At 50.9% G+C, this 25,740-nt stretch overlaps 1 protein-coding gene across 6 annotated transcripts in view; it reads right to left on the bottom strand.

The window, feature by feature from the left end:
- Nucleotides 1-1,654: 1,654 nt before the first annotated feature.
- MEF2D (myocyte enhancer factor 2D) overlaps nucleotides 1,655-25,740 on the bottom strand; it is a 47,819-nt gene continuing 23,733 nt past the window's right edge. For 3 of the 6 annotated variants that reach the window (XM_043964367.1, XM_043964366.1, XM_043964368.1), the window contains exons 2-12: nucleotides 25,176-25,394; nucleotides 22,772-22,975; nucleotides 21,183-21,320; nucleotides 19,194-19,404; nucleotides 18,529-18,585; nucleotides 15,678-15,868; nucleotides 15,219-15,239; nucleotides 13,317-13,446; nucleotides 7,216-7,456; nucleotides 6,597-6,906; nucleotides 1,655-6,170 (exon numbers count right to left, since the gene is read on the bottom strand). In XM_043964367.1, coding sequence (XP_043820302.1) covers nucleotides 6,159-6,170; nucleotides 6,597-6,906; nucleotides 7,216-7,456; nucleotides 13,317-13,446; nucleotides 15,219-15,239; nucleotides 15,678-15,868; nucleotides 18,529-18,585; nucleotides 19,194-19,404; nucleotides 21,183-21,320; nucleotides 22,772-22,975; nucleotides 25,176-25,229 — 1,569 coding nt within the window. In that variant the 5' untranslated portion in view covers nucleotides 25,230-25,394 and the 3' untranslated portion in view covers nucleotides 1,655-6,158. Of the gene's footprint in view, nucleotides 6,171-6,596; nucleotides 6,907-7,215; nucleotides 7,457-13,316; nucleotides 13,447-15,218; nucleotides 15,240-15,677; nucleotides 15,869-18,528; nucleotides 18,586-19,193; nucleotides 19,405-20,544; nucleotides 20,680-21,182; nucleotides 21,321-22,771; nucleotides 22,976-25,175; nucleotides 25,395-25,740 lie in introns of all 6 variants that reach the window. The other 3 variants (XM_043964369.1, XM_043964371.1, XM_043964370.1) reach the window with 3 other exon arrangements.

Genomic DNA, 25,740 nt, shown 5'->3' with positions numbered 1-25,740 from the left:
GACCAACTAACACTCTTTAGAACACAAGCAATGATGTTGAAGGAGAAGCTGTGGAAAAACCAGAACACTAATGCATTGTTGGTGGAGCTGTGAATTGATCCAACCATTCTGGAGAGCAATTTGGAATTATGCCCAAAGGGCTATAAAGCTGTGCATACCCTTTGACCCAGCAATACCACTTTTGGGTCTTTTCCCCAAAGAGATCATAGAAAAGGGAAAAGAACCCACATGTACAAAAATATTTATAGCTGCTATTTTTGTGGTGGCAAGGAATTAGAAACTGAGGGGCTGCCCATCAATTGGGGAATGCCTAAACAAGATGTGGTATATGAATGTAATGGAATTCTATTGTTCTGTAAGATACAATGAGCAGGAAGATTTCAGAGAAACCTGGAAGGACTTGCATGAACTGATGATGAGTGAGATGAACAGAACCAGGAGAACATTGTACATAGTATCATCAACATTATGTGTTGGTCAACTGTGATAGACTTGATTCTTCTCAGCAATACAACGGTACAAGATAGTTCCAAAGGACTCATGATGAAAAAGGCCCTCCAAATCCAGGGAAAAAAAAGAGAACTGTGGAATATGGATGCAGATTGAACCATACTATTTCTTTTGATTTTGGTGTAGTTGTTTTTCTTTTTTGAGGTTTTTCCTTTTTTCTCTGATTCTTCTCTTATAACATGACTAATGCAGAAATAAAATTTAAAAAAGAACACAAGCAATGAGCCACCAGAGTGGGTTCTGATTGAATCAACAGGGTAATCTTCAGTCCCTATAGAAAAGAAGATGCCTGTTTTGTTAGGTGTTTTCTCTCACTGTAGGGTTTGAGATCTAAGTCTATCCTAATACCACCAGGTCTTATTACAGGGGAGCTACCCATCTTCCCCTACCTTCCCTAGTAACTGCCTTATCCTTTCCTTCTGACTCCTTTCCACCAATGTCTCCAGTTGCCCCTTTGGTGCAATTCAAAATCACAAACTCACGCTAGTCTCCCTTAACAACCCTACTTAAGATTCTTTGCTCTAGCCAGGTGCTATTGCCACGTCCTCAATCTCCTTTGTATTCCTGTAAAGAGAATCCCACAGCCCTACCCGCCACTCATCAGAGCTGAACCATCTACCAAGGGGACACCAGGATGCATCAGGTAGTTGAAGGACCTACTGTAATTTCCTAAACCCAAAGTAAAATCTTGAGCTGGCCTCTGATCCGAGCAAGTATTTCTTATATTCCTGTGTGATCTAGTTCCTCTTGTAGCTGCTGGAAAAGCCCAAAATATTAGAGATAAAAAGAAGAGATCTCAAAGTCCAACCATCCTATCCCCTCCCCTGTCATTTATAGATGAAATAATTGAGGTGCCAAAAGAAGAAATGACTTACCGCAGGTCACCCACACAGTGACAGCAGCAGGATTTGAACCCAGGTCTTCTGGTCCAGGGGCTCCCATTTTGGACAACCTGAATGTTTTCTTACTATCTACCTGCTGTCTTTCCTGCTACAACTGTACCACTCTCTATGGTAGGGTGAAGGCCAGAGGGCTTGGGCCCTCCTGTCTAACAGGCCAGAAGGAGTTACCCTCAGCAGCTTTGGAAGAGAAGACCAGCATCCGACGGAACCAAATAAGTCAATGAACCAAACCAAAGTTATCAGAAACGTGTATTTTTTCTTTTAATAGTAAACCTCTTTACAACAAATATAGTGAAAGAGTTTTCAAACAAAACTCATAAGAACTTGAGGACTTTTTTGTCTTTTCTTATTGTGTAGAATACCAAGAAAGCATCACCATACAGCACGGAAAGAAATATCGAAAACAAATCAACAGCCACACACTTTCGACTCCCCCCTGCCCCCAGGACCCAGTCAGAGCCATAGGGGAGTGGGTGATTGTCAGGTTTGGGGGGGTAGGGTTGGGGAGAGGATGGAATACCTCTTTAAGTTTTCCACTCCCCTTCCTCAGACCTGGGCTGGGGAGACAAGAGAATCCAGATTCTCCATCAAAAATAATCCAGCCCCACCCAATCCCATCCCTCCTTCCAATGTTTCAAGGGGAGGGGGGCAGAAGGGAAAGCTAGGAGTTCCCAGGTTCCATCCCCACTTATGGAACCCTAAACTCACCCCCTACCTCCCTCAAGGGATCCTGAAGAGTCAGTTAAAAATATATAGTGATATAGATATTTCTAGATACACTTTTACATCATCTCTGTCTTTCCAAACAAATAAATAAACAGTAAGAGAAGTGCATTGCTTCCTTTCTGTCCAAGGTGGGGAGGATTAGGACTGGGGACTGGGTCTCGCCGCTGTAGTTAGTGCACTGTTGTAAGGGGGGGTGGTGTTTTGCTTGGGGGGGGGAGGGGTTCCTCTCACCCATCATCCCTGATAGTTGTCTAAAAATCGGAGGGTGGAGGTGAGGGATGTTGGCTGTCTCCAGTGGTTGCTTTGGCAAATGCCCAGTTCTACGGGGAGGGGCTGGGAGGAGGTGTGGATTTGGCTAGTAAATAGGAAGGGTAGTCACCAGGTCACCAAGAAGGACCAGGCTCCAAGGAGGACTGCTTATCTGGTTGGAAAGCCCTGTGATAAACCTTGGGATACTGAACTGCAGAAATGTAACAGACACACATTCATATAGCATTCTACCCTGCCCCCCTTGAAAAAAATTCTCCAAACACACGTTAACTGCCTTACCCACACACACCCCTAGATAATGCACTGAGGCATGTGTGAGTGTACTCATACACACACCCAGAGTTACCCAACATCAGAAATGCCACTGTAGCACAGAAGGCAAACCTGATGGATACTATCCACACTCAGGAGCACACAGACATAAAAATGGAGGGGAGGGTAAGGGAAGGATTCCCCTGGGGGACTAAATGGTAGGGTAGCTCAGCTGAGGAAAGCTGGATAGAGCCAGGCATGAGGTAAGTCTGGCCCGGAAAGAGGAGAATCAATCACCTGCAAGTGTTTCTTGACTACCTACTACTGTGTGCTAGGTACTGTGCTATAAGTAAGGGGCAGGGAGGGGCAGGGTTGGAGATGAAGATGAAAAAGACACAGTTGCTGCCCTTAGTTGGGAGGATGGGCATGTTGGAGGGCCAATATGCTCTAGGCTAGCAGTTCTCCAAGTGTGGTCTGGGGACCTCTGGGGCCCCTAAGACTATCTCATGAGACATCAGGAGGTCAAAGCCATTTTCATCATAATTCTAAGATGTGTTAATTTCTAATATGGTAAATATGGGTTGATATAAACCACATAAACAAAAGTTCTTTTAAGTCCTCAGTAATTTTAAAGAGTCCTGAGACCAAAAAGTTTGAGAACCACTGCTCTAGAGGAATGAAGAAGGAACAATCACTGAGGCATGGGGCTTATTCAGGAGGTAGGATTGCAAAGATCTGGGCTTCAGAGCAAAGGTGGGACTTAGGGGGAAGACAGCACATTCCAAGGATGAACACAGGGAGAGAGGTAGGAAAGGCCAAGGCATGCTGGGAGACAAGAAAGAGCCCAGTCTAGCTGGAGCAAGACAATTCCTTTAGGGGGCAAGGTTGGAAAGACAGGACCAAATGGGAGAGCCAGGCGGGACCAGCCGCAAAATCCCCCTTAAAAATGGACATATAAAAATAATCAGTGTTTTAATTTAGCAAGTAAATGTGACTCTCTGAGTGTAGAGAGAATGTGAGGTCCATAAAGACAGGGATCTTGCCTTATCTAAACTTTGTATCTCTCCCAGCATCTGGTATACTGTAAGTGCTTAATAAATGCTTATTGAATTAATGAATGAGTGAACAAAGAAGGGAGTAGGATGCAGCAAGAGAAAATCTGTCCATGATGGACTTTTGGGAGAACAGTTGGGAAGATCAGGAAGCTGAAATGCTGGACAGCTGGTCACTTTATAAACACACGAAGACAGGTGTGAGCATGCATACACATGTGCACACATACCCACACCCCCACACACACCTCTCTCTTTCTCTCTCTGCTTCAGGTTCCTCCCTCATGATAAGTTTCAGAATACTGCAAATGGCTAGGTCTCTGAGGTGGGTAAATACAGTCACTTACAGAACTAGGCCTTTGCTACCTCTATGTTTCAACTGTGATGAGAGACCTAAGACAAAGCCCCTAACCCTTGGGCACTGGGGGGCCCAAGCCAAGCATCAATGTCTGAAAGAATGGGGGAAGACAACCCAACCCTCCCCACTGCCCCAACTCACCTCTGTGAGTAGGTATGGAAGTGGGGGATGCTAGGGTACTCCTCCCAGCTCCCTAATCATCTTAGATACAGCCAAAGATCCAAGGGCCTCAGGCTTTGGCTCCCTCTCTTCCCCCCTCCCCCCAGCTGCACATATCTGGGGAGAAAATGAAAGGGGCAAAATTGGGGCGAGGGGAGGGCAAGAACAACAGTAGAAGAACAATCTCATCTGTACACTACGGGCCGTTTCAGAGTCATTATTATTACAATATACTTTGACAAAAATAGAATTTCATTTCATATCAATACAACAAAAAAACAGTTTCCTGGACTGTTACATAGCCAACATTTCCAAAGTTGCTATTTACAATTACAGTAGCCGAGGGAAAGATGGGGTGTGGTGGTGGGGGATTGAGGGGAGAGATGGTGGTGAGGGTGGTGAGGAGCAGGAGGTAGCAAGCTGGTGGGGATGGGGAGGATCAAGAGAAGGGGAGGCAGGCCTAGGGAGAGAGGGGTGGGCCGGGGTGGAGCAAAGCTAAAAAAGTGGGCCACCCTAGGACACAACTAGCGCTGGAAGTGAGGTGTGGCAGCTTCACTCCATCCCACCCCATGCCCTGGCTCGGGGAAACTGTGGGCTCCCCTGGGGCCCATGCCTCTGGTATACAATCACATGTGAATGAGGGAGTGGGCATCTGTTCCTCCCCCTTCCATGACCTCTCTGATAAAAGGATATTCTGATCCTCCCTGACCCTCGTGGACCGCTTTCTGTTGGCAATGGTGCCCAGGTCCTCCCCCAAATCCTAGTGCAGCCTTTTGTGAAGCCAGTCCAGGTCTGCTAGGGTGAGGGTCCAGGTGGAGGAGAAGGCGCAGCAGGTGCTCCCCATCCTCAGTTCCTTTCCCAGGTCCTGCCAGCATAATTAAGACTGGCTCTGCCCCCTCCCTCCACCGAGGCTTATTTTGAAAGGCCAGCACCAAGGGCATCAGGATGGGGCTGGGCATTAGGGAGCCAGAGTGAAAGGGGTGGGTGAGGGAAGGGATGCTATTGCACTGTATATTTTAGAAGAAAACCCCAGAGGAGGGAAAAGGAGGCCTCTTCTCTCTCCACCACCAGGATCCCCCTCTAATGCCTAAGCAGGGGGTGCCCCCCACACTGTGCTGTGAGGTGGCCCCTTAGTCCATCCCCATCTCCTTCCATCTGTAGAGAGGGAGAGACTCCGACATTCCTCCAGGCCCAGGGAAGAGGGCGGTCTCTCCCTGCCCCCCACCTTCCCAAGGCCTGCTTCCCTCACACTACAATTGCAACTCTGCCCCCTGCCCCTTGGCTTTGGAGATTGCAGTTTACATGTGAATCAGTGAAGGATGGGGATTATTTTGGAGTTCCAGGCCTGAGCACTCACCCCATACCTAAGCAGCCTAGGTACTTAGGAACAGCCCTGGAAAGGCAGAGGCCCTCATAAGGCCCTGCAGCACAAGCAGAACAGTGTTGACCCAGGCATCTAGCCCACACCCCCCCAGGTCCAAACTAGATTCTGGGGTTTCAAAGTCCATTTTATGGGTTTTTTTGGTTACTTCCTCTCTCTTGGGGATGGGGGTGAAGGGAGGTTACCACATGCAGGGCTCGGCTTCTGCCCCATCCCAAAGTCTTTTTGGGGTCCCCCCTCCCCCCTGCAGCATATGTGTACAACGTGCAAATTATCCCCCCAAAAAAGAGTGTCCCCCCCATGAAAACGGGGGGGAGAAGAAAGAGAAGGGGATGCTTCCCCCTCTCAGAAGCGAGAGTTCAAATTAAAAAAATAATAATAATATAATAATAATAATAATAATAATAATTATACACAAATGTAACCGTCAACAGGACACGGAGCACGAGAAAGGGACTAGGGGTCGAGCGGGGAGGAGCCCGGGATGGGAGGGGCGGTGAGATTGTCAACTCTTCAAGAGGGAGGTTGATAGAGGAGGGGGAGATTCATCACTTTAATGTCTGTAGAGAGAGGAGATGTAGAAGGAAGGTATAAGGGAGTGCTGGGTCTGGGAGTGCCCCTTCCCGAGTCCCCACCCTTACTTCTGGATGTGACTGTGCCTCATATGGAGAGGTCAGCTCTGAAGGGATGGAGATCAGACAACAAGAGCTTTCTGGGGAGGAGGGGAGGGAGATGAATTTAACACACGTGGGGGATAGGTAGGGCAAGCAAGATGATTGGGAAGGAGCTAATGCTTCAATGAGAGGAACAGGTGGAAGCTAGATCTCAAGAAGAACTTTGGAAGGGAGGTAAGACAGGGACAGAGATGCCAAACCAATGAGGTCCCTGGTGTGACAGGAGGGAATGGGCTAACACTGCAATGGGGGGAGGGGGGAGGTTAGAATGTTGGGAGGACTGCCCAGATGAAGGGGAAGAGGTCACGTTACCCAGGTGTCCAGCCGCATCCGCTTCACTGCCGAGCTCTCAGTGTCAGGCTCTGGGGCCGGGCGGAGCAGCCCCAAAGTAGGCCCGAAGTCACCCCTCCCGTCATCCCGCTCCCCAGCTTCATAGGATGCACTGGCAGGGCTGCTGAGGCCATCCCCAGGCTCAGGCCGAGCAGGGGCTGGGAAGGGGGCAGGGGCTGGTGGTGCTGGGCTGCGCTCTCTGCTTGGGGACACCGGCTCTGACTTGATGCTGATGTGGGGGTGGGTGGTGACGGTGAGGGCTGCAGCAACATGAGGCAAGGGACTGCCCGGGCTGGGGGTTGGGGTTGGGGGGAGGCAGGGAAGGGAGAGACACAGAGGGATGAGGAACAGAGAAAGATGAAGAGGAGAGGTCAAGGGAATAGAGTCAGGAAAGAATGAGACATGAGGAGGATGAGACACAGAGGGAAGAGGAGGGAGAGACAGAGTTGGGAGAAGGGTCAGGTAGGGAGAAAAAGTAAACAAAGATTAGTTTTCTTTCCAGTCAGGTCTCTTTCTTTGTAGCTGGGGGGGTCTGGCTTTGAGGACAGGGCCCTCTGGGCTGTCCCCTCCCCTACCAAGATCCACAAAGAACGATACTCACATTAGGTTGCTGAGAGACACGGGGACCAGGTGGGATTGTTGCTGCTGCTGCTGTGGCGGCGGCTGTTGCTGCTGGGGCTGTGGCTGTGGTTGTGGTGGTGGCTGTTGTGGTGGCTGGGGCTGTTGCTGGGGTGGCTGTGGCTGTTGTTGCTGTTGCCAGGCAGTGACATTGCCTAGCGACAGTCCCCCAGTTGAGCTGAAAGCCGGGAGGGAAGAGAGCTCTGCGCTGGTCAACTGATAATCTGTAGAGGAGGAAAGAGTAGTGAGGGCCAAGCCTGGTGGCCAAAGGGAAGAAGCAAGCAGGGAGCCTGGCAGGGCCGTCGGCCAGAGAAGAGAAGGCGAGGGGACAAAGGGCCGGAGGAGGAACCTGCAGGAAGTGTGGGGATGGGTCCCGCCTGGGTAATGAGTGCCATGCCAAGAGAAGGCAATAAACCCACAAAAAGCTCCCCTTTGGGTAGCTGCCATCTTCCCAGGAGCTTTGGAGGAGAAGGAAGGTGTCCACAATAAAAGCTATAATGGCTGAATGAGGACTTCATAGCCCACCATCCTTCCTGTTGCAACATCCCTAAATCTCCTAAAAGGTGCTTCTGCAGCACCTAAGGAGGAAGGCGGGGCACCTCCCCTCTCCCCAACCTGTCCGTGCAAACACACTCAACTTAAGAAATGGATGGGATCCCAATAGCGGTTGTAGTAGCAGCGACTAACATTTCTATAGCGCTCAAAGGCTTATAAAGTGGAACGAATATGTGGTTCTGATTCACTGTTTCCCTCCTAACAACCCCGAAGAGTAGGCAGTGCAAATATCGTTCTCTCCCATCTTACAGCCGCAGAAACCGAGATTCAGAGCGGTTACTACCATCATCGCACAGCTGGTTTAGTAAGAGTGAAGATTTCATTTCTACCCACCCCACAGGACTGTTAGAGGAAGCTTACTTACAACTATGAAAACACTATGGAAATGTGAGTTACCACCATCATCATCTGGGGCCCAGCCCCTCACCTACAGATGAGCAGACTAGATCTCTGTGAAAGCAAGAGAGGTTCACTGTCATCGAGCACCCTGCCTTTGCCCAGGAGGTACTTGGTAAATGCTTGTTGAATTGAATGGAATCAAATGAGGTAATGAAAGCCTGTCTGAGCTAAGGATGTTGTCCAAGGTTGGAGAGCCAGTGTGTGTGCATGAGCTCGCCCCCACACTCAGGGCTATGGGAAGGGTCAACAAAAGTCTCCTGATTGGGGAAGCTAGGTGGTGCAGTGGATAGAGCACCGGCCCTGGATTCAGGAGGACCTGAGTTCAAATCCGGCCTCAGACACTTAACACTTACTAGCTGTGTGACCCTGGGCAAGTCACTTAACCCCAACTGCCTCACTTAAAAAAAAAAAGTCTCCTGATTGCCAAACGCAGCATTCTAAACACCAGGGGTTTTCAAAATTTGTTCTCATATAAACAAAAGTCCTTTGATGAAAGGGGTGGGGGTGGAGATCCTTAATAATATTTGAGAATGTAAATTGATCCTGGGCAGCTAGGTGGTACAGTGGGTAAAGCACCAGCCCTGGATTCAGTCAGACTTGAGTTCAAATTCAGCCTCAGATACTTGACACTTACTAGCTGTGTGACCCTTGGCAGGTCACTTAACCCTCATTGCCCCTCAAAAAAAAAAATGTAAAGCGATCCTGAGGCCACCAAGTTTGAGAAACGCAGTTTTGCATTATACTAAATTGATGATTGGTGTCCAGACAAATCTTCACATTAGCCAGAAGGTTTCCACTTTGTTCACTCTTACACATAACAAAAGACAGAGTAATTACTTAATAAGATATGTTATCTCCACCAGGATGTCCTTTAGATAGATCAAACTCAACATGTGGGAAACAGAATCCACTATCTCTCCCCCTAAACTCATCCCTCATTTAATCTTTACTATTTCTATTGAGGGCATCATTGCCCTCCCATCTAGATTCACCATCTTGGAGTCATCCTTGACTCTTTCTTCTTCCCCAACCTCATATTATCCAGCCAGTTGCCACTTCCTCTATTCTACCTCCACAATACCTCTTCTATCAGCCCCCTTCTCTCCTATAACACTACAACCACCTCACCTGAACAACTGCCAAAGCCTCCTACTTGGCATGCAATACACACCTTCTTCATCATGCTCAGCTTCCTCACCAACACCTCCTGATCACTGGTGCTCATGTATAGATTGATTGAGTTTTTGTTTTGGACCATTGTCCTCTGCTTCCCCCCTGCCCCCAAGTAAGATCCCTGAGGGCATGGGCAGTTTTCACATTGCCTTTGTATCCTTAGCACTGTGTCAGGTATAATGAAGACTCTTAATAAATGTCTTCTAAATGGACGGCAGCCATTCTAGGAAGTTCTAGGCTTCAAAGGGTCATCCACATGGTTTGTTTCATAGGCAAACTGGGAGCAATGCCCTCCTTTCAAAGTGGCCCAGAAAGCAAAATGCTCTAGTTAGTTTTTGTCTGTTCCTCCCAGAAGATCTATTTGGCTAATGCTGAGTTCTGTTGACTAATATTGATAGAGACCAGAATTTAGGAATGACCTGAGGCTAGAACTTGAATTTGGGCCAATGTCTACAAACAGGGAACAACTATTAACAAATTCAGTGGAGTCTTGTTTACACTCTGCTGTCAATTAGTTATACCTATTGTTTAACTGCAGTCATCTTAACTATATCACAATCACTTCCTTTCCCATTTACATACATGTGAAATTTTTCATCTCCTAGCAGGGGCCTGGGCTCTTATTACTTATGTCTACACATTATTCTTCTTCAGAATAGAATGAGAGACAAGAGTTGAAGAATTTGCTAAAAACCTTTCCTGTTTGTTGATACTAGTTAATATTTAGCCCCATCTTACATGGAGCAAAATAGGACTAAGACTAAGAGAAAAAGAGAGGTCTTGTATCTAGGGTCCAGATATAAGCCCAGTGTCTCAGTGGAGAAAGCCAGGAAGACCTGGGTTCAAGATCTACCTCCAAAGCAAACTACCTATATGACCTTGGGCAAGTCACAAAACTGATCAGTGCTAGTCCAGGCAACTCTCTAAGACTGTAAGTTACAGACAAGGTCCCGATCTGCATTAGTGGAGAGAATTTCCTTCTTGAGGAGTTTCTACACTGATGCAATCACAGGTCCAGTCCCTATCCCCATCCCTTATTCTGAAGTAAAACCCCTACAGATAAAAATTTAGAATGACAGAATAAAGAAATAAGGGCCGATCGTTAGTGTTCCCAAGCCTGTTAGAGTGCAGAAAAGTCCCAGACTAGGTCAAAACCAGCTCTCACACTCCCCAGCTGGGGTGAATCGAAGAACACAAGTTCTTCGAGAGTCCTTAAAGGTCAACTAACCCACTCCCTTCATTTGACAAAGGAGGAGACTGAGGCCCAGAGAGGTGGTGGCATATAGGGAGTGGGTAGTGAAGGCCAAGACCGGAAAGTGACCTCAGGTGTCAGGCCTTTTACACTAAACTGTGCTTTTCTGCATCAGTGGCTTCATCTGCAAAATGAGGGACCCCTCCCCCCAAGCTCCAGCATCCTTGCCTGTGACTCTTTGGGTCCCTTCATTCTGCCCAATCCTCTAGTCCTTTTAAGATTTTGGCAATATGCCCACTGGAAAAACAAAGGCCCACCTTCACTTCATGAGGAGGGCTTTCAAAGTATAAACATTTGCTGTTGGGGTAGCATCAGACATCGCATTTTAGGAAGGGCACCAATGAGCTGAAGAGACTCTAGAGGACAATAAGAGGATTTGATCTCAGACTCTCATTAAAATCTTTGCCTCTGGGCCCTCTCTCTTCCATGGGTTTCAGTCTGAATCTGGACATGGGGCCAGACTGGCTTATGTGGAGGAACCTTAGACAGAGTGTTTGCACTAGAGGAAGGGCACTGTTATTTAATGCTTCCTGGGTCTTTATTATTATTATTAAGTCCTTTTTTGTTTTTTTAAACTGGACAGGGTACCTAGTGCTTCCTGGGATCCTGACAGGCTAGAGTTAGGCTCAGCAAACTGAATTCAGCCTGCCACCAGTCTTTATTTACTTCTTGTTTTTGTTTGTGTGTGTGTGTGTGTGTGTGTGTGTGTGTGTGTGGTTTTTAGTGAGGCAACTGGGGTTAAGTGATTTGCCTAGGGTCACACAGCTAGTAAGTGTTAAGTGTCTGAGGCAAGATTTGAACTCAGGTCCTCCTGACTCCAGGGCTGGTGCTCTATCCACTGCACCACCTAGCTGCCCTGTTTTTGTTTTTGAAGGACCCCAGATATAAAAAACCAAAAACAAGCAGTGGGCTAGGCTGGTGTTGGTTGACACCCCACCCCAACTTGAGCACTGGGCTGAATCTCATAAAATAGTAGGAATAGGGACAGCTAGGTGGTGTAGTGGATAAAGTACCAGCTCTGGATTCAGGAGGATCTGAGTTCAAATCCAGCTTCAGACACTTGGCACTTACTAGCTGTGTGACCCTGGGCAAGTCACTTAACCCTCACTGCCCTGCAAACCCCACCCCCATAAAAATAGTAGGGATAGAAGTCAAATCTAGTATTGGATTCAAGAAAATCAACTCTAGAAGTACAAGAGGAGGGAAGCATGAATAGACAACAGTTATGGTAGGCAAGGAAGCCAACAGAACCTGAGGCTTGATTGCAAGAAGGATGATGTCTGGCTTGAAAGCAGCAGTGGTCCCATTTTCCTCTAACTGGGTCAAGACTACTTCTGGAATACAGTGCTCAGTCCTAGGCAGGACATTCCAGGAAAGGGGAGGATTGACATCATGCCTCCTGGGGGCCGGGCCCTGTGCCAAGAGCTTTACAAATCTGATCTCACTCGATTTCTCACAAAAACTCTTATGAGGTGGGTGCTGTTATTATCCCATTTTACAAATGAGGAAGCTGAGATAGAGGCAAAGTAACTTGGGCCAGTCACTGGGCCAGATCCGAATTCAGGTCTTCCTCACACCAGGCCCAGTGCTCTCCCTCTCCCCTGTAGCACCTCCATGCCTCACTAACACTGAGAAAGTCAAGTGTCTAGAGGAGGCGACCAGAAAAGTTAAGCACCTTGAGATTCTGCCAAATGAAGCTCACATGAAGCAGCCTTGAGATGAGAAGACTTAGAGGGGCCCTGATAACTGTCTTCTAGTATCTGAAGGCTCTGGAGGGAGGGATTGGTGCCAGAGGGCACAGCAATGGGGCTAAGTGGAGGAAAAGCAGATCCCTTCTGGCTGGAGTCCATTGGAAGGGGCTGCCTCAGAAGGGAGCAGCTCCATCTCAGTGCTGTTGCAGAGGATAAACGGCCTCTGGCGGGCTGTGTCACAGAGGGGATTAGTAAACTCCAGAGGAGAGGGTTATGGGCCATCTGGCCCAGACCTCCATCACAAGCAGAGCCTGGACAGCCCCTCGTGGGTATGGGCCTCTTCTAATTTCCCCAAGTTTATTAGCTACCTTCAGGCCCCTGGAGTAAAATCTAGACCCTTTCCTTACTAGGAAGCCTCGCTTACTCATGCAACAGAGGGAGAAACAACAACAAACCCTCAGTGAGAGGATGCTAGCTGGATTTCATAATCTACTCTCAAACGTGGGCACCAGGACAGCTGGGACCAGCACAGTCCTGGAGGCAGGGCGGGTCTGCCTCATTCCTAATTCCCTGCAGAGGCCTCTAGCAACATCCTTGGGGCCTCTGGGCACCCCTCCCTTCCAATCTCACTCCCATCATCTTCCCTAACCCCCTGGCCCACACTTCCCAAGGAAACCGGCTAAACCTGCCCCCAGCCCTCCCCATTGCTCTGCTCCAGCCCTTCTCTACACTCCTTCAGGAAGCTCCTTTGGTCTACTGTCTTCCTTTGCTCACTCAATGCTGGCCTCAACTTCTCAGCCTCCATGGCCAGGGCTCTCTGTTCCCTTGGATCGTCCATCTTTGTTTGTGCTTCATTTTCCCCCAGAGGCCAAAAACTCCCTGAGCACAGGCCAGGGCCCGAATTCCTTTTCCCCTCTTTCTTCAAGGCTTCCGGCACCCAGCCCTGCCCCCGCTTCTAGGCCCTGCCAGATGAGGGAGTATCTGTGCTGGGTCAGGGCTTAGATGCACACTCACCTGTGTTGTAGGCGGTGGGCATGGAGGAGAAGGGAAGCCCTTGGCTGAGTAAACTGGGTGTTGCCACAGAGACCACAGGGGTGGTGAGTGAATGGGTGGACTGGGAGACCCCAAGACGCTGGGCATTGTTCTGTGGACAGAAGAGGACTTTCAGAAGGAAGATAGGATGATGGGAACTGGTCTCCTACTCAAGCCATACCCCCCACATAGTAACAGGAGGTGTGTGGAGACCAGGCTCTCTATTTTAAGGTTTAGTAATGAAAGGAACCATAGAAATCCTCTAGGCCCCCTCCCCCCCCCCATTTTACAGAGGAAGAAAACTAAGGCCCTGGTCCCAGAGATGCTAAGTGTCAGAATTACAGGGATTCAAATTCAGCTTGTCTGACTCCAAATCTTGGGTTCTTTCTACTGCCCCATTCTGCCTGAAACGCCCAGAGCCATTCAGGTCCACATGGGCAGGGTTGCCCACGTGGTGGAGAGGCATCAGCAGGGGTAAAGGGAAGGCCAAACATAGCATGTCTCACACACAGAAACAGAGACACATCCACACTCAGAGACAAAGACTTGAAGTTACAACGTGGGCCTCCTGGCCAGAGGATCACCAGCCTGACACTATCTCTCTCCTCTGCACCCCAGGCAAAGGGAAGGGGTAAATCAGACTGGAGGAGTGAGCATCTTGTTCCCTTCGTCTTGTCCAGTCTTCCTTGAATCTATCCTTCATCCTTCACACTGCCACTTACACCTTGACAGAAGGATGCTAGTTTTGTGAGGGAAGAGGGTGTAGAACAATGCTGTTGGTATGTGTGGTTATGTGTGCATACGCGTGTGTGTGTGGTGTGTATGTGTGTCCCCGAGTATGGGGCTGTCAGCTCCATCTGCCGCTGAGTCACTTGTTTATTCCAACTCCATGCTGAGGCCGAAACTGCCGCCGTGTCGCCGCCAAAGCCTGCCTGCCTTTTCCAGCCTCCTCTGGCCCCGAGTCAGGAGCTAGGGAGGGAGGGAGGGAGTGAGGGAAGGAGGGAGGGAGGGAGGGAGGGAGGAAGGAAGGAGGAAGGAGGAAGGAGGAAGGAAAGGAGGGAGGAGTCAGTAGCCCCTGCCCTACTCCTGGCTGTGACAGAATCTGTGTGTGTGTCTGTGGACATGTATGTGACTGGCTGTGTGTATGCACGTACGCATGTGTGTGTGCCCAAAACTGGGGATGAGGGCTTAGACAGCTGTGCTCCCCTGGGAAGGGGAGAATCTGCCTCTGGCTTTGGTCCCCATTTCCTCTGGCTCCCTCCCCAAGGTCCCCATGAGGACATGCTTTTTTGCTGGAGATAGGGTCAAAGGTGAGTGGGGCATAGAGTCTATGGTCTACTACAGGTGCTCCAGGACACAACTCAAGGATGCCCAAGGCTGCTGAGCAGCAGGGCTTCCACAGACAACCCACAGGGAAATCCACGGAGACAGACACATGTCCTAACACTAGAGAAGCATGTGCACAAAGGCAAACATGGACACACAAACACAGCCCTCCCTCCCACTGAAACACATGTACACACATGCACACAGATGCATGCACACCTGGCCCTTGCTATGAGATTACAGTGCTCCCAAAGGGCAAGGCCAATATCTTAACTAGCTCTGTTTGGTGCACCAAAGTTCTACACAGAGCGTAATCAGTGTCTGTCCAATGAAGGAATGTCCATATGTATGCATAGTTCACTACCACCCCCTCATGCACATGCGCGCGCGCGCGCGCACACACACACACACACACACACACACACACGCCCCAGGGTGCACATGCACAGACACTCCATGCTTGAGATTCAGGTGTCAGTATGCACCAAGTCAGAATGGGGGTGGGGGGGTCCTAAAGTCACAGGCACCATCCAGGGCCCAGACACGGCCAGCACTTACCAGATCTAAATGGTCCTCAGTCTGGGAGCAGAAATAAAACCAACAGGGCTAGTTCAGAATCTGATGGTGGCCCCTTTCCTACCCCCTCTTCCTCAGATCATAAGATAACTGGTCTGCCTCAGGGCAAAGCAGTCTCTTCTCCCTGTCCCCCTCCCTTTGGTACCTGCCTTCCCCACCATCATTCTTGATTCTACTCCCGCCTGTCAGGAAGCTGGTCTAGGCTCTGGCCTCCACCTGTAACATCCCCCGTTTGTTCTATCAGTCCTTAGCTCAGGTCCTTGCCTCCACCCCCTCTGGGGTGGAAGGAGGGAGGGGAAGTCCCACTTCTCTAACTTCTCCCTCAGAAATCCTTGCTCCCATCTGACCTTCCTCCCTCCTGCTCAAGTGTGGCACTGCCCTCTGTACCCTCCCTCTCATCCCCTTGTCACCCCCCACCCCAGGCTGCAAGGGCCGACTCACCAAGTGGTGCATTAACCCCTTCCCACCCTGGGACGTGATGACTCGAAGGTCCGGCTTTCTGCTGGGGGCCCCAAGCTGGGCACTGTGGGTAGGTGGGGGTGGAGACTTGGCCGGGATGACTTTGCTCAGGCTGTTGCCATTGGCCACAGGCAGGAGGCCAGGGGAGGCCCGGGCACTGACATAGCCATTCCCTGGAGAAGGGGAAGATTCAAAGGATGAGAGGAGTATGGATGCTCCCCTCTGCCACCAGCCCCACAGCATCCCTTATGTCCACACACTGGCCAACTTGCTCCCTCCCCCCAACTAATGCCAGCTCCTCTGGGTTCAGGAAAGGGCATCTATCCTAAAGGCTCAGAACTTTTTCCTGGAACTTTCTTAGCCTTGGGAAGAAAGGCTGAGGGAAGAGGGGAAGAGCAAGCCCATTTCCATTTCTCTAACACCATGCCTCCCATGAGACAAATCTGTGAAGGAGTGCAAAGAATCCTGGGTTTGGAGCCAGGAGACCTGGGTTCAGATCAGCTTGGTCTGCTACTCATTAAGGTGTATGATGACCTTGGGCAAGTAACCTCATTGGAACTCAGTGTCTTCATTTGTAGAATGGGGATAATAAAACATACCTCATAGATATGTTATGAGGATCAAAGGAGTTAATGTATGTAAAGGGCTTTGTAAACTGTTTTTAAAAGCTATATGTTTAAAAGCTGTATAAACCTCAGCTATTATTAGATTATTCATGCCCCCACCACAATGGGTGGGGAGAATGAAATCTGCTGGGCCAAGGCAGGGGGGAGGGAATGAGGCTACTGCTTCTTTCCTGCTACCATCTCAGTCCTCAGGTCAGCCTTGGTGCCCATCCATAATAAGAGAGGCTCCATCCCCTTCCCCGCTATAGCCTGGCCTCAGGCAGATGGAGCCAAGAGCCCAGCCTTCCACCTGCCAGCTGCCCTCCACATCAGTGTCCCCCCCCAATCATGGTGGGGGAAGGAGAACAGGCTCGGGCAGAGGGTGGTTACTGGGCAGGGCCAGGCCTCAGGCATTACCTGGTGTCACTGAGGATCACACAATGTCAGTGCTTGAAGGGACCTTACTCTCCCATGCTCTCATTTTACAGTAGAGGAAGCTAAGGTTCAGAGGAGGGAGATCATTATGCTTTGGTCACTGAGGGGTCATTCTTTATCATTCCTGATAATCGCCAACCAGCACTGGTCCTTCCTTTCCTTTATCTACGAGCAGGGAAGACCACAGTCATCCATGTTCATCAGGGATATGGGCCTTGTAGCAGAGCAGCTTGGGTTTTTGTGACACTGAAGATCAGCGCCACCAACATATGGGGGACAGACACTGTTCTGAGGCCTCCCTTAGCGTGGCGACTGCGCTCAGGCTGGAAGCCAAACAGTCCCCATGGGCTTGAGTATGATCTTCAGCCCCCAGGTGCTGTAGGGCATCCCAGGCTAGGCCTGGGGGGTGGGGTCTCATGGCTAACTGAGGATTCTGGGATAACAGCAGAGGCAGCCATCAGTCCTGCCCTGGGGAACACTATCTCCCTGCCAAGCCCTGGGTCTCTCCAGCTGCCTCTAGCCCAATTCTCAGAGAGGCTCTGGGAATGACAGGAATGTAGAGGTGACGTCAATGGTGACATTCGTAGCCACAGTCACAGAGCCAGAGGAGGGGATGGACCCAGCCAGGGCTGACAGCTGATGGAGATGGGGTTGGGGGAGGGTAAAACCTCCCTCTGTGTCTTCCAACATGTATTCTTGTGTTCAGCAGAGCCGAGCACTGGGATATACCTGTGAGTGTAGCTGGAGACACCTCTGTGTTTGTGAGAAGGTACATGTGTCTGTCTGGGAGAGGGTATGTGCATCCTTCCATCTCTCTTTCTTTTTTTCCCCATTTTTTTGTGGGGCAGTGAAGGTTAAATGACTTGCCCAGGGTCATACAGCTAGTAAATGGCAAGTGTGAGGCTGGATTTGAACTCAGGTCCTCCTGAATCCAGAGCTAGTGCTTTATCCATTGTGCCACCTAGCTGCCCCCCCATCTCTCTTTCTTTCCTTGAGTTTGTGTCTTAATAGGTACCTGCTTGCCTGTGTCTGTCAGTGTGACCTGTGTGTATATCTGTGTGTGTGAGAGAGAAAGAGAGAATGTTTACTTGTGCATATCTACCTCCTGCCCCCCCAATCCTTTTTCAGTGAACCCCTCCAGTGACCCCATGCTTTCCTTAGGCCTCCTCCCTAATCTCAATAGGGGAGAAATGTGTGTGTGTTTGGGGTATGTGTGTGATGATACTATTTTCCTCTTTACTCCTTTTCCCACCTGCTTCCCCCAAATTCTCTGCACACAGAACATAGGATTTTAAAGTTGGACAGGACCTCAGACATCATCTAATCCAATCCCCTAAGTAGTAGTGGCAGTAGTAGTGATGATGCTGATGCTAGGGGACATTTATGTAGTACCTTAGAGCCACAAAGCTCTTTTACTGACATTAGCTCTTTTGCCTTCTGTATTAACTCCATGAGGAACCATTGGGATTATCTGCCCATTTTACAGATATGGAAAACAAGGTTACAAGTTGTGATTTGCCCAAATCACACTGCGTTAAGTGTCAGAGGTGGGATCTGAACCCAAGCCTCCCCTGACTCCAGGAAATGAGAGGGCTGATCAGACTCAGAAGCTGCCTAGAGACCATGGCTGAGGCTCTAAGGATAGCCCCCCCCCCCCAGCTCCTCAGACTCCCAGGATCCCGGCTGTCCAGCTCAGCCCTCGGCTCCTTCTCCCATCTTGTAGGTACTTGTTCCTCCCCTTCATTTCTATCTTTCTGAACCCCACACACCTAATTCTGGACAGAGAGACTCACCAACAGGGCTGGGACAGGCTCCATTAGCACTATTAAGGTCTCCTCCCAGCATGGCCCCTAGGGAAGGAACCAAAATATAAGGGAACTGGAAAGTCTTGGGCCTGTGGGCCTTTCTAGTGTGTGTGTGTGCTGGTTGGCTGGGGGAGGGACCCAGAGGCAGGAGGAGCTGGGACAAACTCTTAGGAAACTTCAACTCCACCCTATCTAATGGGACTGACTTCTCCCACTCCCCACCCCCTACCCCAGCCAGAAGACAAAAATCCAGGATGAACAGCAACGGAGAAGCTGGGCAGGTGCTGCAGTTGGTCAGGATTCTGAGCAGCAATGCTGGGAAGGTGAGAAGGAAGAGACCCTAGAAGGGATGGGGTTTGGGGGGCTTGGAGGACCAATGACGCCCTGGCTCAAGAAGTCTCCTCAGAGCACACAAATATGAAATGGGCCTGAGAAGGGGAGGAGGGTCAGGAAGGGGCGGGGGGAGAGAGAAGGAATGACACATGTAAAGGGGCATAGGTGGGGGATGAAGCCATGCTTGTCCCTCGCCAGCAATGAATCTGAGCTGGGGAAAGGGGCCCAGGAGCCGATGAAATGGCACAGAGTGGATGCTCTGTGTCTGAGGAGTGGCCCAGGCTGCAGAAAAACCAACCCCAAAGCACTCCTCCACCCACCAGCGCTGGCTGGCCGCTGGGGCAGCCCTGGTGATACGCTGTTCCTCTGCAGGGCTGGCTGCTGGGGGGACAGGAGCCTCGGGTCTGTGAGAGACGACGTAACCAGCGATGGGGTCACCAGGGAACCACCAGGATTGCTGAACTGAAGTGAGTTCTGGTTGGACACAGGCACCGTGACCGGCATGGCGAAATTCGGGGCTGGGACTGCAGACTGGACAGAAAGAGGAAGGGGAGGCGGGGGTTAGGAAGAGTGGCCCTTCTCACAGCCCCATCTCCTCAGAGCGCCCCTCTGAGGACCGACAGGACAGCGGTGCTGCGGAAGGTAGCCCTGGCTCAATCCAACAGAGCAGCAGGGCTATAAGGAAGAACTCCTGTGTCTGAGCCCTAGGGCCTAGCCAGGGGAAAGGACTTCTAACGGGGCAGGAAACTGTCACTTGGTGGTCTTCTGATCCTCCCTGAGCTCAGGGGGCCCAGAAGCTGAGGCGGCTGAGGTCCCCAGCCAGGCAGGACACACAGGAAGCTGGTTAGGAATCCCAAGTCGAGATCCAAACTCACACACGCAGAGCTGTTACTGACTGGGGCTGGGCGGTGGAAGGGGAAGCATTTCTCCTGGCCTTCTCCCTGCTGCCACACAGTCAGCTCATCACCAGACTTCCCTCCATCCCTCCAGCTCCCACTCTAGGCCCCCACAGACACTGAGCTTACAGCTGTGGGATCCCACTGGAAGAGTTCAGCATCTCCTTATCCAGGGAGCTGGGGACAAAGAGTTCTCTCTCCTCAGGGTCTGAATTCCATCCTTCATGCCACAGGGACAAACTGCTCCCACCCAACTCTGCCTAAGGTGGGTGACTTGCTATCAGTCACAGCCAGTAAAAAACGAGTCATCATTCGAGAGCAGAGACAACAGCTTCTGACAATGCTCCCTCTCAGAAGGGCAGGAGCTAGAGGGGAGGATGGTTACCATCTTGGCTCTTCTGCTAACTCCCTGTGTGACCCTGGCCAAGCCATGTGACCACTCCGGGCCTCAGTTTTGTACAATCACAGAACCTGTGAGCTGGAGAGAGAGGCCTTCAAGGGGTATGCAGCCCACTCTCTTCATTGCAGACATGAGGAAACTGAGACTCCCAAAGCGCAAGTGACTCGCCCAAGGTCACACTGTGAGTTAGTGGAGAGTTCTGAGCCAGAACCAAGGAAGCTCTTTCTACCACAGGTCTAGCTTCCCTCTCTGTTCCAGCTATGCTAAGAACTGGGGTGACTGCTTCTCATGGCTGTCTGCGGGAGGGGTTGGGGGCTGCGAAGCCACACCATGCATGGGGGAAAGGCTCCCCCAGCTCTCCATGCGGCTACTCACGGCCAGTCTATAACTCTGCATCATTTTATCAAACTCCTCGTCTATTTTTTTATATTTCTCCTCCGTCTGGGGGGTCAGGGCAAACGCCTCGTCCACCTCGGGGCTCTCACACTCCCTGTGCTTCTTGTGCAGCGCCTGGGGGCGAGGGGAGGCAGGGAAAGGAGAGGAGGGGAGAGGAGGGGTAGGAAGGGCAAGAGAAGGAGAGGAGGGGGAGGAGGGGCAAGAGAAGGAGAGGAGGGGGAGGGGGGACAAGAGAAGGAGAGGTGGGGGGCAAGAGAAGGAGAGATGGGGGAGGGGGGCAATAGAAGGAGAGGTGGGGGAGGAGGGGCAAGAGGAGAAGAAAGCCAAGAAAGAGGGAAGACAGGGAAGAAGTGAGGATAAAGAGGAGAGGGCAGGGGGAAGAGAGAGGACAGGGAGGAGGGAGAAGTTCGGGGAAGGGGAGGGTTTGAAAGGCAGACCAAAGGAAAGGATTGAGGAGCCAGGTTTGAGGAGGAAGAACAGGGGAGGCCAGGGAGGGAAGAAGGGAGGGAGGAGAGGAAAGTGAGAGGACAGACAAGAGGGCAAAGAGGGGGAAAGGATGGGGAGGAGGGGAGAGGATTGGGAGCAAAGAGAGAGAGCAGTGAGTGGGCTGGGCTCACCCCGTAGCGCCGGAAGAGCCCGTCCAGCTCCTCGCTGGCCGGCCGGTACTTGTCCTCCAGCAGGGGGCTCTGTTCCAGGGAGTCCTCCCCATCGGGCTCGGGGCTGTCACAGCCATTGAAGCCTTTCTTCCTCAGGGTCTGCAACAGGCAGTGCTCAGGGAGGCCCAGGGGGAGGCCCCAGCGCCCCTCCCCGGCCCAGCCAGGGCCCCCCAGGTGTGAAGAATGGGCCTCCGGCCTTGCCACAGGATACCCTACCCAGCCACACCCACTCAGCCCACACAGCTCTGGGCTCCAGAGGCCAAAGGGGAGGCAAGCACCTTGGGGCCAGGGGGACGCCGGGGGCCCTAACACCTGGGCCAGGCCCCATCTCTCCTGGGGTCCAAAGAGGTCCAGAGATCTCTGGGGGAAGGTCATTAGGATGAGATTGGTTCACATTCTTTATCTTGGCTTTGAGGCTCTACTCAGGAGTTTGGGGACCTCCCTGAGGCATATGGGTCTGGGGGCCAGCCCAGTAAAGGGAGGGGGAATCTGGAGAGAGGCACAGTGAGAAAAAGACAGAAAGGGAGACTTGTGCACTGTGAGCCAGAGGAATGGACACAGTCACAGAGAGGGAGATGGTAGAAAAACAGCTCCATGAGGCGCTGAGTCACTGAAAGACAGAGACAAAGAGAGGCAGAAGAGCCCCAGGGACGGCTACTGGAGAAACCAGAGGAAGGAGAAAGACAGAGAGAGATGGAGAAACAGGCACAAAGAAGGGGAAGACAAAGGTGGAAGATGACTGTGCAGAGAGATGGTTACAAAGGCAGCGATAGAGATGAGAGGGGGAGAGGGGGAAGAGGGGGAAGAGGGGGGAGGGAGAGAGAGAGGGAGAGGGAGAGAGAGAGAGAGAGAGAGAGAGAGAGAGAGAGAGAGAGAGAGAGAGAGAGAGAGAAGAGACACAGAGAGAGGAGAGAGAAGAGAGAAAGAGGAGAGAGAGGGAGAGGGAGAGAGAAAGAGAGAAGAGACACAGAGAGAGGAGAGAGGAGAGAGAAAGAGGAGAGACATGGGAGAGAGGAGAGAGAGGGAGAGAAGAGACACAGAAAAGAGAGAAGAGAGAAAGAGCAGAGAGAGAGGAAAGAGAGAGAAGAAAGAGGAGAGAGAGGAGAGAAAAAGGAGAGAAAGGAAAGAGAAGAGAGGGAGAGGGGGAGAGAGAAGAGAGAGAGAAAAGAGACAGAGAGGAGAGAAAGAGGAGAGAGAGACAGGGGAGAGAGAGAGGAGAGGGAGAAGAGCGAGAGAGAGAAAAGAGACACAGAAAGGAAAAAGAAGAAAAAGAGGAGAGAGAGAGAAGAGAGACAGAGGGGAGAGAGAAAGGAGAGAGAGGAAGAGAAGAGACACAAAGAGAAGAGAGAAAGAGCAGAGACAGAGGGGAGAAAGAGAGAGAAGGAGAAAAGAGAGAAGAGAGACAGAGAGGGGAGAGACAGAGAGGAGAGAGGAAAGGGGGTGGGCACTCAAAGTGGGGCTCAGAGGGATCCAGAAGGAGGAGACACTAACACCCCATGTCCCAAGTCCCCTGGCCCCACCGTGCTACTGCTGTGTGGTCCTGGGCTCACCTCAATGATGTCTGCATTGGTGCGGCTCTCGTGGGGCTCATTGTACTCCGTGTACTTGAGGAGGACTTTGTCCATGTCAGTGCTGGCATATTGGAACAGCTTGTTGGAGTGGTTGAAGATGATGAGGGCAATTTCACAGTCACACAACACACTCAGCTCATAGGCTTTCTTCATTAACCCAAACTTCCGTTTGGTGAATGTCACCTGGAGGAGAGAGAGAGGAAAGGAAAAGCAGCAGACGGTCAGAGCCATTTGGTCGCTATCTGACCTTGGGGCACGTCACCAAACCTCTCTGGCCTCCAAGTTTCTGCATCTATAAAATGGGGATATGAAGACTGTCCTACTGACCTCTTGGGGCTATAAGGAGGCTCAAAGGAAATACCACATGGGGTACTAAAAGGAAGAGGAACTCTGAGTAATGGGAAAAGCCACGAAGGTCCTGGAGAAGAGCCAAGGAAGGGTCGCTCCTAGAGCAGAAGTGCGCTGCAGGGGTGGTCTGTCGTTTGTTTGACTTACTTTACCTTTACTGCCTGTCCCTCTTCTTGGTTTCCCTCTACAGGACAGTTCTGTCTAGCCATGTAAAGTGGTAACGCCTAGATCAGCACACAGGGAGAGGCGGTGTATCATAGTGGACAAAGGGCCAGCTCTGGAGTCCAGAAAAGCTAGAGAGACCTGGCTGGAAACCTACCTCTGACATACACCATGTCTCTCCTGACCCCAAAGCCTCTACTCTTACCACTGGGCCACAAAGACCCAATCCATCACAGAAGCAAGTGAGAGAAGCTGAAGTCTCTGCTAGGGTTCAGAGAGCCATGGAGGTTAAGAAAAGGATAAAGGTGGGAGCTCTGGGGCCAAAGGCAAAGGTAGCCTGGAATCCCCAGGAAGATGACAGGGGCAGCAAGGCTTAAGGCCCAATGCTGGATGTTTTTATGGAATCACAGAACAATAAAATGAGAGAAGTTAGTTCAGCCTGAGTAGAAACTCCTTTGGTGTCCCCAATGGCAGTCACCCACTCTCCTCCTCTGCCTCCCATCCCACTTTGGAGCAGTGCTACACCAAACTTCTCTTTACATGAAGTCTTTGCCTGCATCTCCAAAACCTTTACCCCATTGCTCCTAATTTAACTGTCTTGGCCCAGGGAGAACCCCCTCCTGCAGGTCTTTTCCTGAGGACACAGTCACAGAAATGGAGAGAGGGAGAAAATGGGGATGATGTTGGGAAGGACAGAGTCCCAGAAAAAGGAGGCTCCTTCTTGGGACGGCTGCAGAGGAAGGGAATTCTTCTGAGGTAGTGGATGGGCTTCACTCTTCAATCTTGATGGTCCTCTAAAGACTTGAAGACAACAGCACATTTCCCCCCTCCCCCAATAAACCTGTTCTTCTCCAGGTCAAACATTCCTTCATCATGTTTTTTTTTTTTAAATATGGCACCAGAACTGACCACAAGAGTCTGGATGTGGTCTGAATGAAGCAAAGCTCGGGGGAACTGTCACTTTCCTGGCTTGGGACACCAGATTTCTACTCATCTGGCTCAAGGAGACACTGGAGTCAGAGAACTCAAGGTCAAAGCCTATCTCTGATTCTTAACCTCCTGAGGACTCAGTTTCCTCATCTTAGCGGTTCCCCTCTGGCTCTAGACCAACGATGCCATTGGTGACTGGCTACCATGTCACACCATAGGCCCACAGGGAGCTCCAGTTCACTAAAACCCTAAGGTGTTTTTTAAAAGTTGTTTTGTCTTTTGCTGTTGTGCCCTCCTACCAGGCAATCAGGCTGGGAAGGCTTCCTGAAGGAGAGACTGTGAGTCAGAGGACCAGGGTCAAACCTCAGCTAACCTTTGATGGTCTCACCTTCCTATCGGTAAAGCTGATGGCTCTGACTTGGAACATCCCTCCCCAGGTCTAAATCGGATGATTCCAGTGACTACTGGTTCAGATGGAAAAGACAGGACCTAAGTGACAAGGGAATAGGGGGAAGGACAGGCATGTGTGCCTAAAACAGAAGGTAAGCCTGGGGAACCCTGTGAACAATATGTGGAGAATGTGGGGTGGGGGGAAAGAACCTAGCAAGGGCCCCTTCTGTCCCCCATCATTACAGCTCAATCTCACAATGATCTCTTCGGTAGCTTTCCTGGAGTGAGAGGGGGGAGGAATGGGCCAACCTATAGCCCATTCCCTCCCAAGCCAGCCTTTTTCCCACATGGCCATAAGACTCTGGCCTACCCTGACATGAAAGCTTGGGGGTGGGAGTTGGGGAGAAGATGGAGACCCAGAGCATCATAGGATTGAGGGTGAGGGGAAATAGTGACCACATGCACCCTCTCTAGATGAACCCCCCTTTCCACTGAACCTTTCCCCACTGCAGTCAATGGCCTGGTCCAAGCTGTACCCCACCCTGGCCCTCACCTGTCGGTTCCGCTCATCTGTGATCCGCTGAATCTGGATCTTTTTCCGCCCCATCTTCTCCAGAGATCCTCAGCCCTGGGGTGAGGTGGGGAGGGGAAGGCCTTGCTGGGAGGGGGGTCCTCGACCGGCCGGCGGGTGTGTTAGAGTGTGCTCATGAAAAGGCTCGTCCTCGAAGGAGATTAGTTCATGGTCCTCAAGGGCAGTTCCAGCACCGGCCACCTGGGTAGGCAGAAGGATAGAAAAGAGAACAATGGCACCAGGGCTGGGAGCAAGCAACCAGCCTAGCTGGCAATTATGCAACAAAACTACTTCTTACATGCAGGAAACGTTCTGTAGGAAAATAGGCTTAAATTCCTCCGCTTTGCTCAAAAATTTCCTGGACCTACGTTTCTCTGGACAGTTTTACATAGTCACAGAATCTGAGTTGGAAGGGACCTCGGAGATAACCCACTGCAACAGCAGCATTTACACTGCAAGTCAAGGTCGACAAAGAGCTCTACAAAGCTCATGAGAACCCAGGGAGGCAGGTGCTTCAAATACCCTCATTTGACCATGAGGAAACTGA

The sequence above is a fragment of the Dromiciops gliroides genome, chromosome 4, assembly GCF_019393635.1.
Source record: "Dromiciops gliroides isolate mDroGli1 chromosome 4, mDroGli1.pri, whole genome shotgun sequence".
Taxonomy (NCBI): Eukaryota; Metazoa; Chordata; class Mammalia; order Microbiotheria; family Microbiotheriidae; genus Dromiciops; species Dromiciops gliroides.
This window is presented reverse-complemented; position numbering and strand designations above follow the sequence as displayed.